This window comes from Melozone crissalis, unplaced genomic scaffold (genome assembly GCF_028551555.1).
Source record: "Melozone crissalis strain CALT ecotype California unplaced genomic scaffold, PUWL_Pcris_2 ptg000068l_1, whole genome shotgun sequence".
In the NCBI taxonomy this organism is placed as follows: Eukaryota; Metazoa; Chordata; class Aves; order Passeriformes; family Passerellidae; genus Melozone; species Melozone crissalis.
In genome coordinates this window covers 20,334,307-20,355,386 of record NW_026535846.1, presented here as the reverse complement: position 1 = coordinate 20,355,386, position 21,080 = coordinate 20,334,307, and the positions used below count along the sequence as shown (strand labels likewise).

Here is a 21,080-nt window from a genome sequence, read left to right as displayed (position 1 = left end):
ATTAGGTTTTCATGCACCCATTCAACCATCAGGAGGAAATGAGCTCTGAACGAGTTTCATACCAGTCTATGAAAAAAACAACTTTTTAAAAAGTGACATTTAGATGTAAGAAAACAAAAATTGAAACAGACAAAACACATGAAACTGAGCTACTTCAGAGGTTTCTGCTTTTCTCTTAGTGCATTCTATATGTTCTTATATTTGGAAGGTTCTTATATTTGGCTGGGCTGACTCATGAGAGAACCAGAGGAGGGAGATTACTGATTGGGACCAGTAATTAAACCATGTGACGTACCTTTTATTTCATTTATGCAACTTTTGGACATTTTAAAATCATCCTAGATGCTTTTAGAATTGCTACTAGGTAGACTAGATTGGTAGGACCAGTGCAAAACCAGGAAAAAGAGCTTCAGCTAAGTTAAAAGCAAATGAACTCAAAGTATATTCTTCTCTGAAAGCACATAACTGGCACATCTGGTACAAGAAAGGTACTTATCAAAGGTTCTCTTCATACTCAGTGTAAGAAAGTAGGCACTTCTAGAGGGTATGCAGTCCTGAAATCAAAATAACCTGCTACAGCCTATCTATGCCTTGTCACCACCAGAGGAAAAAAAAGGAGGGCAATTACATGCTCACTTGAAATGACTAAATTTCATCATTAAAAAAAACCCAAAAACGACACCACAAAAAAAATCCCAAAAAAGTTAGAATGTAAGCATTGGAATTATTTGGTGTTTCTCTTAATCAACCATTAAGTTTATGTACAGGGGTTTTGTCAAAAGGGAAATCCAACGTAATTTTCGTAAGGAGAGAAATCCAAAGACTCAAAGTCAAAGCAGAAACTCAAAGCCTGTGCAACCATCCTGTCTGCCTGACAAAGCACTCTGAATGGGGCCCAAGGGCTGTAACTCAACCATCACTGAATTTTGCCATCACCCACCTAGCAAACACCTCCACAAACAGCAGCAGCAGGAGCAGAGGGAGGGACCCCCAACAGCACCTCTGGGAGAAACCCCAGCATGAATTTTAAACTGGCTGAGCTGTGGCACTGAGTCAATAAATGTCACTGCATGTCTGACCACTGGGAGGGTTGGGGGATTTTAGTTTGAAGCATAAATGCTGCAAGGCTGCTAAAAACAGGAAGAGCAAAACTGTCTGACAGGTACATGGAGTTCTTCCCAAGAAAATGATCCCATCATGGGCAATGAAAAGCTCTCTGTAACAGTCATAGCTATAATTATGCAATACAATATGCTGAATTACAATACGTACTCCATTATTAATAGAATTTATTTTACAGATCAAATAGCCAAATACACATTGGTTTCCTTTTTAAAGAGCCAGATAGCAAATGTGGAGCAAACTATAGGCAACAGTCATGGTAGACATTCTGCAGTCCAAGAACTGAGGCAACGTGATTATTAAGTACAAGCCTATAAATATCTTTACATCAAACATACAGCAATGTGTAAGAATTCCATGTTGTAGTCTAATCCATGAATCATTAATAACTTTTTTCTTTAAAAGAACGTTCTATATACTGTATACATCCCAGTTAAAAGCAGTGTCTGTATTTCATTTTATTCTAGCAAACTAATATTACATGTCTTCATATAAGTGCAGAAAACAGGGTTCTTTATACTCCTTTGCTTCCTAAGAGATTTTGCATTGCATATGAAATTCTAATATTATAGATGATACATATTAAGCATTACTCCCTAAAATGTGAGGCAATATACAAGAACTTGCAACCAACCTTCAAACAAAGCTATGATGCTCAAGTTTTATTTTGTAAATGAGCCCTGCTAAATAACAAATGATAATATAAAAAACTGAAAGCTAAAGAAACAACAAACAAAAAACCCAACCAACCAAAAAAAAAATAATTATAGAAGAATAGTTGGGGGAGAAAAAGAAACAACAGTAGGCCATTTACCCCCATGTGCTGGCTAACAGTGAAATAATTATGTCTACTATTTCCTATTTTATTACACTGAAAACCAAGCCACTGGATTTATGACTTTTTCTTTTAAAATAAAAATACTTCAAAAGGTTACATGTTTGGCACCTGTTAAATAGACATTATCTAGACTTCAGCAAGCAAAATGAAAATTAACTTTTTCTTTTAAAAGTTATGTGAGTGCTTTCCAGTTATTTAAAAGGTGACCATTTATTACAAAATGTTGTGGATAAGAAAGCAGGAAGTGTTAGTTTTTCACTACTACTATCGTGCCTAAAAAATGAGAAAGCAGTGACTTGATCATTTCTATTTATGATCCATAGCAGCAATGTCATCATTAAAAATATTATGGATACGTATAAATAACATTTAACTCTTAATATGTATAATGGTGCTATAAGTGACAACAACTCAGTTGTTTTCATTTTAAATGCAGGGAGTATAAAGAACTTTACATTCTCTTTCTAACATATGAATAAAATTTATTGCTCCCTTTTAACGTATTCATAGAAACAAAATTCCTAATTGTTTCAACTAAAATAAATAAGGAAAAAAAACTAAATCTGGGACAAGAAGATGGTTACAAGCAAAATAAATTTACCATAATCACCAACCGTGAAGAAGGATGGGTCACATGACTTTTGTTTTCTTAGCAAAACTACGTTATAGAACACTATAGCACAACGTACTAAAATTTCTTTGTCTTTTCCTTTTAAAAAAAATCCTTGCCCTTGATACCTTTCAGTAGGGCAGCTTGAACAGTTCATGGTCACTTCCAAACCCCTCTGGAGATGAGTCGATAAATTTCTTCGGCAACCAGAGCCAGGACAAAGGGCTTTCTCGTGCTGTTTCCTTGTTCCCATGTTTGCTGGCTTAACATCATTGAGTACACGTACGACTTCAGTACATAACATCAGCTGGGATGGCCTTCAGAGCTGGCAAACAGAGAAACAGCATGAGAAAAGCCCTTTCCTGCAGCATTTGCACCATAAATTGTCGCGTTCGCTTCCAAATTTCTACCGAACCTCGAGCGCGGCGCGGCCTGAGGCGCTCTAAGCAACCAACCCCTCCTGGGGCGCCTGTGCTCTACACACAGAGCACAAATGCTGCAGCACAAGGAGACACAGAAATAGATGCTATGGATATTATTCTAAGTTTCTTACTCCTTTTTTCGCTTTATACACTCAAACCCAAAGTGCTGTTGGCAAGACTAGAGGTGTCAGAAGGCTGCTGCACCACCTAGAACTGGTTCTACAGGGGGGTTGTGGAATTAATGCCAAAGCATTGCTCATAAAAGCAAAAAATGTTTTTTATTTGAAGAATTATTTTACATCTTTAATCTAAATTTATCAACAGGATTAGTCCTTAAGATTCACAGAAATTAGGCTGCACTACCTAGAACTGGTTCTACGGGGGTTTTGTGGACCTCATGCAAAAGCATTGCTCCTAAAAGCATAAAATATTTATTTGAAGAATTATTTTGAAACTTTAATCTAATTATCATCAGCAGGATTAGTCCTTAAGATTCACAGAAATTAGGCTGCACTACCTAGAACTGGTTCTACGGGGGTTTTGTGGACCTCATGCAAAAGCATTGCTCCTAAAAGCATAAAATATTTATTTGAAGAATTATTTTGAAACTTTAATCTAAATTTATCATCAACAGGTTTAGTCCTAAAGATTCACAGAAATTAAGGCATTCTGATCAATTATTTGACAGAAAAGAAAGCGCTGCCAATACCACAGTCCCCAAGACACCAGCCACTCACTGGTCAGGAAATTGCTATCAACTGCAGATTATTGAGTGCAATACCTTCTGGGAGAAAACAGGAAAATAAACAAGTGTGAAAATTAAACCAGAGTTAAGTCAGACACCACTGTTAGCAATGGTTTATAGTTAAGTAAGGCATTTGAAATAGCACAGTTGGGTCACAAGGAGAAAAGAGTAAACTTTTCAGTTATCCCACTGAAAAAAATTATGTGAAAGGCACTAAAAGTTTGAAAAATTACTTTGTTTCTATCCCAAGGCAAATGGCTATTGGAGAGGGAGTTGTGTGTCATTCTGGCTTGCACAAAAATCACTCAGTTATTAATGCTGGAACCTCATTTACCAACTTCAGGATAAACTCAATCAATGAGCTCTTACTGGGGGAAAAAAAGGAAAAAAAAGTGCCTTTGTTTGCTCTGATTTTTTTGTCATATTCAAAATCTTTCGTAATTTCCTCACACAAAACAGAAATTTCTTTTTCACTCCTTTTCATGCTCTGTTTTGCCTTCTACTATGAGACAAAGGAGGCACTTTGCTGATACCTCCCTCCATGCTTTTCTAGTGAAAAGTATTAAAAGAAATCACTGAAGATTTTCTACCAATGTTGCACAGAGGAAAAGCATTTTCTTGACCAGCTTTACTTCAGTAGTGATCCCCATTTAAATAATTGCTTGTTAACTTCTGACTTGCACACTTTGACTCATATTTCAATTAGAAATCTCTTCTCCAAATTATTATTTTTTTCTTTTTTTGGTGAAATGAGTGTACATGGCAGCAGATCAGAACCATGAGCAAAATTACCAGTCAGAAAAGTAAGGTAAAATAACAAGAATACTTAGAATCACAGTAATCCATTTTGAAATGGCTTTTAGGATGGGCTTATACCAACAGTTATTCAGCTAAACTTTAGGAGAAAATGTTCTTTGAGTGTAATTCACTCTGTATCTGCCAATACAGAACACCAGTGCTATGTCTGTTTTACACTTCAGAGCATCAGCCTTGCCTACTGATGATTACAGGATTCTAAATTAAACTCACTGTTATTACACAAAACAAAAAATCCTGCAGCTAAATATTGATAGAACAGGTGAATTTCAGAGCTGTTCTTTTCTGGAACACTGCAATATTCCTGCAATATTCCTTCCACTCACATCTTGAGCCCACTGTTCTCACAGTGTAATGACATTACAGCACATTTTAAATCAGAAACCCAAACACCCCATAACTTCAAGCAGGTCTAAGCAGGCAGTGATAGAATCACAGAATTGAGGCAGTGGGGTCCCAAAATTCAATATATTTGAAATGAGGGCTACTTTCCATTCAGGTTTCTGTAAAGAGTGCAAGGTCTGCCTCCATCAGCTCCTAACAAACCAGCAAAGATCATGGTGTTATCTGAAATTTCTATTCATGAGTGTGGGTAAGTTCATAGATGAGAGAATCCTGCCGGCTGAACTCCACTAATGAAGATCTGCATCAGCAAAGTGACAGAAATCCATCTCCATGCCTGCTCCCTCCCTCAGCAGCTTCCCCAACGTGGTGCAGCTGAACCCACTGACACACCAGAGACCTGTGGGGTGCAGGGAGAACCCCCCAAAAAAGCAGAAAATCCCAGATCAGAGCACATTGCACCTTCCAGATCCTGCACTGGCACAGGTGCTGCCTTAGTGGGCACTAAAGTTCCTCAAGTCAGAAAAATCTTGTTCTGGAGTTGAAGATGACGACTCAAAAGGACCTGAGTGACCAGGTGAAAATTTGCCAAGATTTCCCCTGTCCTGTTGTACGCATTCTACTGGTTTCCACATCTGAAATATCATTCAGTAAAAGAAAGGGACAAGAAGAATAGAACGCACTGCAGGTTCTGGTGAATCTTTGCAGCTTTAGCTTCTTTGAATCAAGCTGCCACAGGTAACACTGTGCTCTATAATTATTCATGTTTTGACTAGACAGGCTGATACCTAGGCAGGCATTTGAAATGTCTGAATGTTGTTTTAAAGTGCATGAGCAAAGATTTCAGATTTTGAAATCGTGTTACATGAAAATGAGACTGAAGCAAACTCCTCTCTCCCTTCTTCTCATCATCCCCATGCAAATGCAAAGAGAATTAGAAGATCTGTGTCACTGTGGAACACTTCACACACTTTGCTCCCACTGAGGTGAACGTCAAAAATAACTGAGCTCTTACAAAGCTTGCAGACAAATAAACTTTAAAGATGCTTTGTGTTTCTGCACCAAACAAAACTTTTCTGAAGCCCACAAGTGCCAAAACACTGGAAATCTGATGGCATGGAAAGTCAGGTTGATTTTTATAACACTCTAGACATCCTATTTGAAGAGATTTATTATGAAGAATAAGCCCCTTCACAATTTATCACTTGGTGAAACTCCTTTAAAAGAATTATCTCTACTACATCCCCCAAAAATATTACTCTGAGGGTCTATTGTCACTAGTAGTGTTTAACTCCTCCTTGTAACTTCAGAGTAATACCAGCACCTCTGCCCCTTGTCCTCTCTCACACAAATAGAACAAAATTTGACCTCTCTCTTAGGGGACATTGCAGGAAAAACAAACTTTCCCTCTTCAGTTTCCTGCAGTTTATGATTCAAAGTGTCCTCAGCTGCTTCAGGAGTCTCCAATTGCTTCCCCACAAAAATTTCAGCTGTGGCACTGCTGTATTTATTTGCCCACATGACCACTAAAGAGATATTTTGGGGGTTTTTAGTAGAAAAACCTTTCCCTCTCTGCTTGCATGCTTTTTGAGTACAACTGCCATAATGAGTTTCTGTCATTTTATAGATCACTTAGACAAATTTAGCAGTAAAGCAAAGGCATAATTTCCTTTCTTTAAAGACTCGAATCAATACCATTCAGACAGACAAAATTTAGAGCTTCCAAAGAAAACATATATTTTTAGCTGCAACACAATATTATTTCAAATATCTGAGTAGAAAACTTTGCATGAACAAACCTAACAATAGCTGAGATGTGCAGCCTATAATAATATCAGTCCCCATTACAAACTGAAGAGACACTTCACAGTGAACAGAACATTCTTTAGGCTCCTTCAGAACTTTTGGCTTGTAAAATAGCTGCACTATGGTAAAACTGGTAAATGATGATATTTCCCCCTCACATCAGGCATTTTATTTTCACTTCTCAAACTGGCGCATCTCCCTTTTTAACTGAGCTGACTTGTCCTAGAGTTTTCAGCAAATTCAGAGAGTGCCTGACACAAAATCCTCCAGAACCACAGGGATCCTGTTGGTGTCTGAGGCTGAAGGGTGCTGGGACAGCAGCTGGAGACATTTCTGTGCCTCAGGATTATTTCTGTTTATATTTGGGTTTTTTTGGTTTTTTGGGTTTTTTTTTTTTTTTTTTTTTTGCTGATTAACAGAGACAACTCTCAAGTAGCCCATCCTGAGCCCCACAAGAGATAAAACTACCCAGACTACAAATACAGGCTAGGAGTGAGAGTGACTTTTAAAAGATCTGTTGAGCTTAAAGAAATTCTTTACTTGTATTTGCTTACCAAAAAATACAATTTTCATTTAGTCACAGTCAAACACAACACACAGGATTTTCTCTAATGGCCTAACTTATGTGTATAATGCATTAATGAAATTATATAATTGTTTTTTAATGTGAATTCATGTGTTTAAAGGTGACTGCTCTTTCCAAATTAGTGTAAAGGGCCATTGTGGTGATTAGTTACCCTTCCTCAAAACAAGGTGTTCACTTTCATGCAGAAAAATATCCCTTAGAGAAGAATAGCTGCAATTGTAACAAAATCAGTGCAAGCTGTAACAATAATCTCTTTTTTTATCCATTCACCATATCATCCTAACAATGTTAGGTGCAGCTCTATGAAGATAAGCTGGTACCAGCTAGTGAGCATTAATAAAACCCCACAGTTCTATTCTGCTTTTCCAGATAGGAAACCCTGTCACAGACCTTTAAGGCACAGATAAAAGGAAATGCTCTTTCCCCCAACCAACTTTGCAGAAGAGAATTGCTTCCCATGCCACTTTCTGGGTTTTCACTGCCACAGAAGGGACCCTGAGAGCCACGAGCTTGCTTTCTTTGTTGGCAGCATTACTGTAGGACAAAGTGGGTTTCAGCAGACAATGGCAGAACCTTTTCGACTCACAGGAACTGCACCAGAACTCCATTGACAAAAATCACTTAGATCAGACCTACAGAAATGCTGGAAACAGCACTGCCCTCTGCTCAGAGTGATGGGAGTTCAAACAGATGAACAAACTGGCAAGAGGATTTTCTGATATGCAATTTAGCTTAACACACCTAAATACGTTGCTTAAAAAATGTTATCCACAGTGATATAGATCACCATACAAATTATTGTTGGTAAAGGGAATTAAATAGAATAAAAGAAACAACATATCCTGAAATTTTCAAAGATGTGATGACTGCTCTGAATGAGAAGCCTAAGCATGTTGTTATCATTACAGTTGTAATAAAACAAAGCGCCCTGAAAAAAATTCAGCTGGAGGAAGAAATTCACCAGACTTAAGTCATGCTGAGGATTTGCTCCCAAGCAATATATTGAGTTAAGCATATTATCAAGTTAAAATACATTATCAATAATAAAATAAACACTCCTGAAGTGTTACTTTATGATTAATTCCTTAACCAACTAGAAAACTATACCCACTGAACCCTCTGTGATACTTGGGAAGAAAGAGTAGCAAACAGAAAAAACAGAAAAGTTTTATTAAACTGTTCAAAATATGGATAAATATTAGATTCTATTTCCAGTGACTTAAAGCTTTTCTGTAGGGTCTTGAAGAATAAAGGGTGCTTGAGTTCTCAATTTATTTTTAATTTTAAGCTGAGGATTCTTTAGACATTCCCTTGGTTGTACTGCATTTCTGAGGAGCTAATACCTGGTTTATCAGGCAGAGCAGCAAATAAGTAAGCTCAATTATGCTGATGCTTCTAATTTTTCCCTAACTTTGCCTGTCAGCTGTGTCATTCCACCAGACTTAAGGCTTCCTTCCAGTCTGAAAATGCCTCAAACTCTCGGAGGAAAATCCTCTCCTGCTCCTGAGAGACCTTGAAGCAAAGCTACGCCCAAACGAAGGCTGCAATCCCAGACTCCATTAGTATTAAGAACCACTTATGAGCTCCTCTAAAGCTTCACTGCTTTCCCCCCAGCTCGTTTGGATGCTCGAGCACACCAGGCTGGGGGGGACAGTCCCACCCTGAGCCCTGCGAGCTGCTCAAGGTGAGGTGGGAAGTGCCATGCTGCCATCTGCAGTCAGGACACCACCACAGGGAGCTCTGCCTGCTCCGTCCCCTCACAGACAACGCTCTTTCCCCTCCCCATTTCCTCCCTTACCGCTCAGGAAGCTGGAACTGTTTGTTTTACAACGCCTCGACTCTCAAAGCTTGACTCCTTGCAGGAGAACTTATCTTGCAGCGCTTCAAACTGGAGTTACAGGATAGGCAAAGTAAGGAGGGAAGGAGGGAAAAAACACCTTAAAAATTCCGTTACCTGTCTGGTGTGTATGGGGCCTGGGGTCTTGAAGCCTCCTTGACAGCTGCATTCAGAAACACTGTAAGGGTCCGAGCTGCTGGATGAGCACTTGGAAAGCGAGTCACAGCCCACCACAAAGGTGTTATCTAGAGGCAATTCCTGAATGACATGGTGCTTCTTGGGGGGTACAGGAGTCTCAGGTTTAATTTGAAAGGTAGGCTGCGGAGAAGCAGACTTGTAGTGCTTTGCTAAGTCTGGGCTGTCGGGTTTAAATGTGGTTGGTGTGGTGGCCCAGTTATATTTTCCCATAGTCTGTTCTTCTAGCTCTACGGGAATGTCTAAAGTGCCATTTATGTGCTCGTGGCCAGGATCATCAGGCTTAGATTCTTCAATAGTCACAAAGTTGAGGAGGAGACTCTTTGGAGAGCGCTTCTTCTTCTTCTTCTTTTTCTTGATCTGCCTATTCTCTTGGTTGGGGGAAACCCATTCACCACTCTGCTTATTTTTTTGGACAACCTTGTGCCTGGGCGTCTGGCGGCAGCGGACTAAGGCGGTAACAAAAATTACCAGAATAACTGTCATGGTGCCTGCAATAATGGCAATGATGATCTTGACATAATCATTGGTCTGTGGGGTTATCTCACCATCCCCAATGTTCTGGCCAACTGGAGTTTCCATGTTCCTACGCACCAGCTCTTGCACGTAGGAGCTGTTGGTGACCGTCTCGTTCACAAACAAGTGCACAAGAGCTATGGTGTAAAGAGACTCCGGCTGTCCCAGGTCGTTCACCTTGATCACCAGTCTGTGCAGGCCATGGTCTGATGTGATTACCTTCTCTTTCAAAGTGATGTTGCCTGTTAATTGGTCAATGGTAAACAAGCCCCTGGAGTTCCCACCTATGATGCTATAGCGGAGCTCTGCGTTCATTCCCGTGTCATTATCAACTGCAAACACTTTGGTGACTACAGACCCCGGGCTGGCTGACGTTGGGACCAGCTCATAGGAGTAATTAGAGGAGGGAATAACAAAAACAGGCCTGTTATCATTTACATCAACAACATTGATGGTCACTTTGGCAGTTGAGGAACGCTGCAGTCTTCCTCCATCCACTGCTTTCACCTGGAAAGTGTATGACCCCTGCTGCTCCCTATCAAAGGTAATATTAGGCCTTATTACACCCGTGAGGGGATCTATAATGAAATTATCTCTACCATTTAAGATAGAGAGAGTGACTGCAGCGTTGTCTCCCGCGTCAGCATCCGTAACTGTGATAAGCCCCACCGTGCCATACATGGGCAGGTTCTCCGGCACATAGAAATTATATTCATTATGTGTGAAAGCAGGGCTGTTATCATTCTGGTCCAGCACTGACACCGTCACGGTGGCATTGGTCTGCAAAGGTGGCATCCCATTATCCTTAGCCAGCACAGTGAAAGAGTACCTGTCCTGCTTTTCTCTGTCCAGCTTTCTCACTGCCGTCAGGATGCCTGTGCGGCGGTCCAGGTTGAAAATTGGGGGAGCATCAGGACCCAGGATGTAGCTGATCTCGGCATTCCGCCCGCTGTCGGCGTCTGTAGCGCTGATCTTGGTCAGCTGAGTGCCAGGAGCGTTGTTTTCAGGGATGGAAAGGCCTATGATGGGCTGGGTGAACACCGGGGCGTTGTCGTTTTCATCCTTAATTTTGATCAGCAGCATTGCAGACTGGTTTAAGGGAGGCTTCCCTGAATCTGAAGCCACTATTTTGATGGCATATTCCCGTGTAGCTTCATAGTCTAGAAAGGTGGCTGTCTCCAGGAGAAACTGATTATCAAACACTGGTTTTAGCCTGAAAGGAACATCGTGATCTGTAAAACAGGTAACTTTCCCATTCTGATCAGCGTCCTTGTCCATCACTGTTATCAAAGCAATTTTTGTATTAAGGGGAGCCTTCTCAGACAAAAGCACCGTCCCATTCACGGGGTTGATGATGTACCTGGTGTCTATTGACGGGACATTGTCATTGATATCTGTGACATTAACAGTCACCGTGGCTCTCGAGGGAGTGGAGCTGCCGTCGCTCGCCAGAACAGTCAATTTGTGCACGGGGGACTCCTCCCTGTCCAGCGGCTCCCGGATGGTGATGAGCCCGGTGGTGTTGTCGATGGCAAAGAGCCTTTTGGCCAGGCTGGAGATCTGGTTGCTGAAGTAGAAGTGGATCTGCGCGTTGGAGCCCAGGTCGGCGTCGGTGGCGTGGAGCTGGGACACGGAGGTGCCCACGGGGGCGTTCTCGGGCACGCTGACCTCCACGTCGTTCTCCTTGAACACCGGGCGGTTGTCATTGACGTCGGTCACCGTCACCTGCAGGATGGCGGTGCTGGACCTCGGGGGGCTCCCGCCGTCTTCCACTTTGATTTTCATCACATAGGTGTCCTTCTGCTCCCTGTCCAGGATCTGCTGGACTATCAGTTGAGGCCACTTGTCTCCCTCGGGTGTCTCAGTTATGTCAAGACCAAATACATTTTGACCCTACGAGACACAGAAAGAACACACTTTAGCTTGACAGTGTATTTAAAAAAAAAAAAAACATTATCTTTCTGAAATTGTCATGGAATATAAATTCATGCACATGCTCTATACAGGAATATATATTTCTATATTTATGCTTATTTTTCCATATCTAGTTTTGCTTTAAGCTCCAGAGCCTTGAGAAAGCTTCAGAGCAAACATGGCAATAAACAGATACTCTAGAAAAAGGGGAAATGTAAGAGTGATGGTGATTTTTTTCATCCAGATTTTCTATTCCTAAAGAAAGGTTATTAAATTCCTGTACTGATGTAATTCAGTTTCTCTGTTGTATGAGTGAGTGTGGAAATGAGGAATGAAGCCAAAGTTCAGTCACTGGAGGACCTATTCCAATATTCAATTTCAAGGAAACCAACAAAAATAAAGGGATTATTTCTCTGTGGAGCAACTCTGGACATGATCTGAAACCATTAGCATAAAAAACCAAACCAAAACAAAAAAACCCAACCAACCAAACATAAAAACCCCACCAAACCAATACCATCATCGATCAAGTGCTTACTACATAATTTAGATGTCAGATGATACAGACAAAACTAAATCCTAACAGTTCATCAGAAATATATTTAAAAACTCATTAAAACTATTCCTGCATTCATCACTATATGTTTTATATTTGTAGTGAAATTACAGTCCCAGTGAAAAAAAGACTTATTTTCATTTCAAAAATATCACAGAACTGCGAGATCAATTTGAAAATTATCAATATTTTTCATGGGGTTTGTTGAACATCTCTGGAACTGCACCAAAATGCTACATATATTGCACAAACACAGCTTTTTAAAAAAAACAGTAGTGCTGACAAATCTGCTAAAATAAATATTGGAATCTAGAACTAAATTCCCTCTCTCTTCTGCTGTCTCTTCAGACAAGCAGGAATGCAGAACAGTCTAATTATCCTCTTTTCTCATATCTCACCACATAGAGGAATGATGTAAAGACAGTTTTCCAGCCACAACTTCCACAAGGGCAGGGCTAGAATGCAGATGGCTAATGCTGAATGCATGGGATGACCAGAAAAAAGAAGGCATAAATAAAATTGTGGACTAACTAGGAGTTCATTTTAATGTGTAATATTTGGAATAATGAACAACTGTTCTTCCTCTGTTTATCCTTCTCTTTCACCTCTACTCAGGTAACTGCTATAGGATCATAGATGGTTTGCGCTGGAAGGGACCTTAAAGATCCTCTCATTTCCACTGGACCAGGTCCAGTTGTGCTCTGAATTGGTTTGAGACACTCCAGAACAAAGCAAAAGAAAATATTCCCAGTATTCAAGACTGCTCATTTCCCATGAGTTGCAAAAGATTTGTGTTCCCTGTTCCCCACCACTAAGTGAATGCATTTGTAGCTTCTACAAACTTCTGAGTGAGGCTGAACTCTCACTGATTTGGTCCTCAAAGCCAGATTTTGACCCTAGATAAGCCATCTTTTATTTCATGGGGCAGAACTGTTCGTCCACACAGTGGATGCACACATGCATCCACATGCAAAAATCACTGTGCCACTTGCACAGCATTTGTGGCAGCATTAAGTTGCAGCTGGGGACAGTATAAAGTAAACTGGAACACATTTTGAAGCAGTAAAACAAACACAGATTTGGCTTCTTTAGCAGAAGGCATGAAAATATAAGCCCTGCAAATTGTTTCTAAATCAAGATATACATTTTGAACCAATTAGGGTAAATTTTAGAATGGTAATTGTACGCTGATAGAAAGCAGAGCGTGAGTTTCCTCCTCATATTCAATCTGGCTAGCAGTTATTTGCAATAAGTTCCATAATTACAAAGAAATTATAAATTATATATTCTATGCTTTACCATAGATTCCAGAGGAAAGAAAATAACAGAAGCCAGAGTAAAAGCAACCTGTCAGCTCTCTTTGCCTCTTTATTTGTACACAGGCTGACAGATGGGCGCTGATTATTCTGCCATTAGATCCCACAGCTAGGAGAACTTGGGACAGACTTTGAATTCACGTGGTTGTACGTGTGTGTGCCCATCTCTGCTTCCCTCATCCAGCATGGGAGAGGGGCTTTTCATCACAGCAGATGAGTTTGATATAAAATGTGGTGCTTTAGCTCCCCATTTTTAGCTGTGAATGGCTGGAGAGCAGAAAAGAATGTGAAGATCTCTTCCAAGTTCATTATTAACACATGAATAATTTTCTGTGGAAAGAAATATTATCTACGTCTATTTCTTCCTATTCATTGCAGGTTCAGACATCTTTTTAAACTACAGAAAAACCATTACAGAGAAGGAGACTTTCTCTTAATTCTAACAAGAGTAACTATTTCAATTTGTTGAAACAAGAATATTTCAAGTTGTTTAAGAGATAAGGTTAGGTGTGAAATGCTGCAAATTAACAAACACATTTTCTAAGAACAGATAGTTCTCACATTCTAAACAGTCAAAAAAATTTGATTAAACATCCAAGAAATACATTTTTAAAATTATAAATATCTAATTCTCTCCATTATGAGCAAAGAAATTGAGAACTAAAGTGAGAAACATGAACAAAACCCTTCAGGATTAATTTCTTCATGTTGAAGTAAATAGCTCTACCATCATTAAAAGTTCAGTGAAGTTAAAATTTCCATTAGGGTCATATCTCTATTGGGACTGAACTGCACCTCAGTCACCACATTATCCCAGAGATCTGAAGGATTTGTTCACACTGGGAAGGGCAAGAGTCCACTGGAAAAGCACAGTGGATAATTAACAGTTATAGAATACCTTTGCCCATTAAAACAACTTGCAGAAATAATCTGCTCAATTGATATATCACCATCCTTAGAGAAGAATGGGAGTGAGAAATACAAGATTGACTTTTTAGATTTAAAAACACAATTTAAGCACTAACTATTGGAGGCAAAGCAAAGTTATGCCCATCTCAGAGCCTGGATTAGCTTAAAGAGGTTCTGACCCTGCTCACAAGATCCTTTATCAGGGCAATAAGGAGCTCTGTTATCCAATTTTCATCACAGCCTTTTCCATGGATTTGCACACACAGTCTCTCAAATAATGAAACTTTCTTGTTGAACACTCCCTACTGTGGATATTTACCTGGTCATTTGTAATGGATCCAAATGTCCTTTTCGGAGCTGTTTTGGGCTGTCATGTGAATAAAAAAATTAGAGAGGATTTTAAAAATTGCAACATTTAGGTGGTTTCATAAATACATCATCAATGACACACGGACACATAGTGTGGTAAGGCAGAACAGCTCCTAATTGCTGCAGACGGGACTGGATGTGACAAAGTGCACCAGAATCTACACACAGATATTGCATTTCACAGCATTTCACCACAGGGTTCTGTTAGATCTGTGGGGCACTGACTGCCTGGACATTGTGGGGAAGAATGGGAACACAGATCAGCTTCTGGTTAATGCTGATAACAGGGACATGGTCCACTGTGTTCAAAACATCCTGTGGACCTGTGCTTGCAGAGCAGTAAATTGGCAAAAAGCAGCAATTCCTCAAAGTGGGGAAGGGAAAGAATTGTGCTAAATAATGCTACAAAGCCAACTGCTTGTGATACGAAGTGCTCAGATTGAGAGAGGCCACCAGTGATTATTCCTTAAAACACACAAATTATGTAATTGTGTGTAACAAGTCTGCATTGTGAGCTGACAAAGGGTAGATCAACACTGTCCTCACTCTTCATTCACAAGAGGATTCTGAACCTCCAGAGAAAGCCACAGGAGCAAAGGCAGCTCATTGTTTTGTGGCTGCATCTTCACCCTGCACTTATTATCAATCCTTCAGGCACTGTAAATGACAAACACATCACAGATGTCCTTGGTTCAGCTCAATGTCAAACAGAAGTCAAGGGCCATGCACAGCTCCAACTTTCACTCATATTCTACAGGAACTCATCTCAATGACTGCTGCAACAAGCTAGAAGTACACATGCTAGCAATCATTTTAAAAGAGAAAAGGAAGAACAAGAAAAACATTAAAAGATTGGTTTCTCATTAGAAAGTAAATCAGTAATTTATTAATTAAGTAATTACTTAAATAAAAACCTTTGGCTGAAAAGTAGTTTTGAGTCCAAAGGACCCTAAAATCTTTTCAGAAAGTCCAGAGAATAATGCATGTGTGCTAAAAGCTGGTTATTTCACATGGAACACCACAGAAAATCTCTGCAGAACCCAAAGACATGTCCCAGACACTTTTCTGTGCGTATTTTTCCAAGACATATGGAGCTGCTCTGTGACTGTGCTGTCTGTCAGCAGAGAACAGAGAACAGCAGCACAGTTCCAGTTCTGAATGCAGAAAACAGACCACAGTGACATGGTGGACAACTTTTCCTACAAAAACTGGAAACTAAACTTGCAGTTTTCTTTCGAAGGCGATACTTTGGCTGTGAAATTGTGAATTGCCAAAGCCAAGTTAACGTCTCAAACACAAAATATTCCACATGGCAGGCAATAATGGATCTGTGTGTCTGCAATGGGTGCATGCGGATGCACTCAGATCCAAACCACCTTAAGTGGTGCAGCTCTAATAAAGGTCCCAAGTCTGCTATTACTCACCCAGTGTGCAATTTGCTGTCCATGCATTCTAGAAAATTGCCATTTTTTGGACAGCTGTCCTGTTAAAGACTCCACAGTCACTCCTCTCATGACATCCCACAGCTTACAACCCAAAGTTACTGGAAATAAGTGTCATTAGTAGCAGCAGTTACCTTATGAACTGAGTGGCAGAACTTCAAAGGAGAAAAATAACATTACAAAGGTAAAAATTCCTTATAATGCAGACCTCAGCAGAAGCAGAGTTGCTTACAGATTTGAAATACTCTTTGTCAAAGCAATTCAGCCTTTTAATTTGTAGGCCAAGATTTTTAAGGCTTTTGTTCAATTTATGGTTTTCTGTCAGTGTCATGCACTGTTTCTATTGGTTTCCTTTGAAGCAGGAAAAAAGTTTAGCTTGGAATAAACTGAACTTTCAGGTTCAGAACCACAGTAGAAATAGGATTTGTAAGCACCCAATCATGCATAAACCTAAAGTGCATTTTCTGCATTCAGAATCCAAATTAGCTCCATTCCTATGTAAGAGTTGAGGAGATCATATTATGAGCAATGTCTATACCCTAACTTGCTACTTCTTCTCCTTCTATACCAAAAAAAACCCCAAAAGAACGAAGGAAAATCAAACCTAAAAACCCCATAAACCTGAATCTTTTATTGTAATAGAAATTCACTTCATCCACCTCTACAAACTGGGGTAGCAATAATGGTGAACCCACATTGCTGCAGTAATAGGACACAAAATTCCCCAGAAACTCCCTTGAGGGAACTGGGACATTACTTGAGTGTTCTTTCACAATGTGCAGCAAACATACAATTATATATTTCAGAAAAATATGCAGCTGCACCACAAAACTGTAAGGAATTAATGTTCACAATACTCTTGCTGTATAAATAGTTACAGACTAACTAAAGACGGGAAACTGAAGTACAGAGACACTTTCATCAATTGTCCAAAGTTTGTAGCTGGTCTGAGAAAGGCAGCCACTTCTGAGTTACTAATCATGTTTAAAATTAAACTTCAGAATTTTAAACTTTAGAAGCTAACTGTTAAAATGCAACTTTAGGAGTTGAACTTTAGAATTGTAAGCTTCAAGCAAATTTCTTTAATTTAGAGACACTTTGACCAAAACAAGGGAGGTCAATAGCTGCAGGTAACAACCAGGGAGGAAACCTCCCCTCTTAATCTCCTCCATTACAGTTGTTCAGAAATATTCACAGACATCCTACTGAACAAAAAGCTACATTTTCAACACCCTGAGGATATTCAGATTAAGGTATTAAACATGTTTGAGCTTTGCTCTGAATTCCCATGATAAAGCTCCAGACACCTGACGTTTCTGCCTTTGGATTCACTCACTATAGATATATAATGAAGGGGAAAAAAAAAATGGGATTTATATCAGGCAACAATACAGCCAAGAAGCGCATTTTGATATTTGCATTATACAAGGTGACAGCTACACATTTGCTCTATTTCCTGGCTGAGAACAGGCACAGAACCGAGGATGCGCCAGGAAGGGAAACAAATGAGCGCAAGGCTCCAGCGCAGCGCTGTGCCTTTGGAGGGGAGCGCTGACAACCCCGTTCAGCTGCTCAGAACAGCTCCTGAATCGCAACCTCCTGGTGCCTCGGCAGCCAGAGGCTCTGCCCGAGCTCCCAGTGGCACATTTGGAGCTCGGGGCGAGCCCTGCCAGGTGTTGGTGAGGGGTGAGCCTGCTGTGCCCTCCTCTCACAGCCTGCACACCAGCGCTGCCAGGCAGGAGGGGATTGAACCTGGCAGCCACTTGTGCAGCAGGAACACTGTACAGAAACATCCCAGCCAGCTCTGAAAACCCCTCTCCCCTGCAGCAGGGGCTGTGCAGCATCCCCAGCTGGCAGGGATTTCAGATGGGGGTAACGGGTGTGTGCGGACTCAGTTTGCGGCAAATGGGATAACAAAATATAAAATAGACTGGGATAAAATAGACTTGTGTCACAGACATCTTTTATGGAAAATCCTTTCCTTAGGATTTCTCCTCCTGAGAAGCTGGGAGGCCTCAGGAACAAAATGCAAACAATGGTTATCTGCTGCTGTGGAATGCAACAGGTGCATCTGGGATTGATCTCAGCTGGTTGTTTCTAATTAATGGCCAATCACACTCAGCTGGCTCAGACTCTGTCCCAGACAAGCTTTTGTAATCATTCCTTCCTATTCTATTCTTAGCCAGCCTTCTGATGAAATCCTTTCTTCTATTCTTTTAGTATAGTTTGATATAATATATGTCATAAAATAATAAATCAGCCTTCTGAAACATGGAGTCAGATCCTCACATCTTCCCTCATCCTCAGACCCCTGTGAACACGGTCACAGACTTGTGCTTTGCTACAAACATCTGCAAATCAGCATTCATTAAATTAATGTACAGTTATTATCTCATTCCCTCCTGTACACACATCCACACACAAATTCAGTGCGCATATCTTTAAAAGAATGGCATCTCCACTAAGAAAAATATCCATATTCTAACCTCTGATGCTGCAGCTTTTCCAACAAGTTGTTTAGCAAGATTGTCTTCCTTGACCTAACACCCTCCTAAAGCTCAAGCTCAGCTGGGAGCAAAACCACTGTACCTTCCCTTAATGCTTACACTTCTTCTTTTTGGGAAAAATGCTGACAAAACTTCCATGAGAACATCAGGAGCACCTCACACACACATACAGAACCCCCCACGCTTCAGAAACACAAGGAAATTCCTTCACATGCAGAGACAGCACTTTAATCTCCACGTGTCACTGCTTTATGAAAGTGGGTTCAAAAATCCACAGCCTTAACAGAGAAAATTCACAACCCATGTGGGCAAAAAAATATAACAGGGTGAGAAATAAACTCCAGCAGAAAAGAGTTTACATCCTCCACTTGGAACAGATTTCCCCCAGCTTCCACAGGCAGGCTTTAGGAATGCTGGACCTGTCACAAGCGCTGCAGAAATGACCTGATCATAAGCCTCTCTCAAGGCCTCCACTCTGCAGGGTTTTGTAAAAATCAAAATAAGAAAGAGTGCATGAGTGTGACATTTAACTGCCACGGGATCAGTTTTGCTCCTGAAAGAAATAAAGCTATACTTTTTCAAGGAATGAAAACTTATCCTTTTTTTATTGCTCCCAGAAAATAACAGTGAGGCTCCCATATTAAACTGTAAAAGTGTGTGATGTATGCAAGATGCCGCTTCACTGCACATGGGATGATAATAAATAATACTGCAATTTCAGAGTAATAAATGGGAGACGGTGGCTGAGACGACAGTGACACTGCTAAAAATAGTTCCAGAGAATTCTAAAACTCAGTAAATAGAAGCCTTTCACTATAGTGATCAAGGAGTGTAGGGGATAAACCAAAAATGTATTTTCTGGTGTTGATTTCTCAGGAACTTGACTTCTGCCTCCCCCAGTGTTACTGACTCCTATTTATCTGACTCACTAGAACAAGAGCAAGATAAAAAAGGAGAAACATTTCCTTACTGTAAGGCAGCAACTTGAGTCTGAAAATCAATTTTGAGAAGAAATCTCTTGCTACCTGTGTGTATTGAAAGTTCTAGCAAATAAATTGTCCTGACTTTCCAGTTAATGAGTTATATTCTGAGAAAATGCTTCCCTGTGAGTTTGGGATCAAAAAAATCTTAGAAGTGTATTTGATTTATACTTCAATATCTAGTTTTACTCAAGAATATATTCCTTTCTAAAAACAAAAATAAAATTCCAATTTCACTCTAATTGAATGTGCTTGAGCTATTTCTCGGTCTTAAAATCAGAGATGGAATTGAAGTAACTGATTTGTAAGAAAGAAAATAAATTTAAGAATATTAGAATGGCATGTTTACAAGGGAAACACCAAACACTCATCATTCCATTCCAGCCTTTCTGCTTATTTTTTGTTCACTGTTTATATTCTCTAATAGCAGTTTAATCATGAATATACAGTAAAAATTATAGCTAATGGACAGAGATTTTTTCCTCCAAAAGAGGAAAAAAAAAATCAAAGAAAACCCTGAGACCAGAGAACACAACAAGCCAATATTTAAGCAGGAAGAACAGCAGCTTCAGAAGATAAATACAATATCCATCTCCTGCTGCAGAGATCTAGATTAGTCTCACCTGGTAATGTGAGTCCTCCAATAAATTATAAACTGAGACAAACCCTCCCACAGTACATGGGGAAAAAAGCAGAGAGTGGTGAAATGTTGAATGTTGGGAGTAAAAAAGCAGAGAGTGGTGAAATGGTGAATGTTGGGAGTAAGGGGAGTGATGGGGTGTGATTTCAGCAAGGTTAATGCCAGAATAAATACCAGCTCAGGAGTCATTGAGAACCGTGACTGCCCTCTCACAAAGTGTGCTACTCCAGAAAAAGCAAATTAAACCAAGCCAAAGGGAAAACCCAACCTTTCCCAGGTCTGGGTGCACACACAGCTCTTTCCTGAGGTAAATTCAATCCCTGCCCTAAGACAGATGTTCCCAAAGAGCAGCTCACACATTGTTTGTGCTACAACAAAGCTCTGTAACAGGCACACACAGAAATTGGACCTGAGGCCAAAACCATGAGCAGCTCTGGGGCAGCTGGCCCCATCCCAGGCAGGAAGGTGTCAGGGTGGGAAACCAGAGCTGAGAATTGCCCAGAGCCCTCCCAGCTCCCACTGTGGCCATAAACACCCATCAAACACCCAGCCCAGTGCCCAGAGAGCAGGAACAGCACCTCAGCCACACACAGGATGGGACAGGGACAGGGC

The 21,080-nt window shown here is 40.3% G+C and overlaps 1 protein-coding gene across 3 annotated transcripts in view; it reads right to left on the bottom strand.

The window, feature by feature from the left end:
• The window catches only part of PCDH11X (protocadherin 11 X-linked), a 421,952-nt gene that overhangs the window by 342,830 nt on the left and 58,042 nt on the right, over positions 1–21,080 (bottom strand). The window contains exons 3-5 of one of the 3 annotated variants that reach the window (XM_054289525.1): positions 14,850–14,897; positions 9,242–11,728; positions 1,911–2,895 (exon numbers count right to left, since the gene is read on the bottom strand). In XM_054289525.1, coding sequence (XP_054145500.1) covers positions 2,890–2,895; positions 9,242–11,728; positions 14,850–14,897 — 2,541 coding nt within the window. In that variant the 3' untranslated portion in view covers positions 1,911–2,889. Of the gene's footprint in view, positions 1–1,910; positions 2,896–9,241; positions 11,729–14,849; positions 14,898–21,080 lie in introns of those variants that run through there. The other 2 variants (XM_054289523.1, XM_054289524.1) reach the window with 2 other exon arrangements.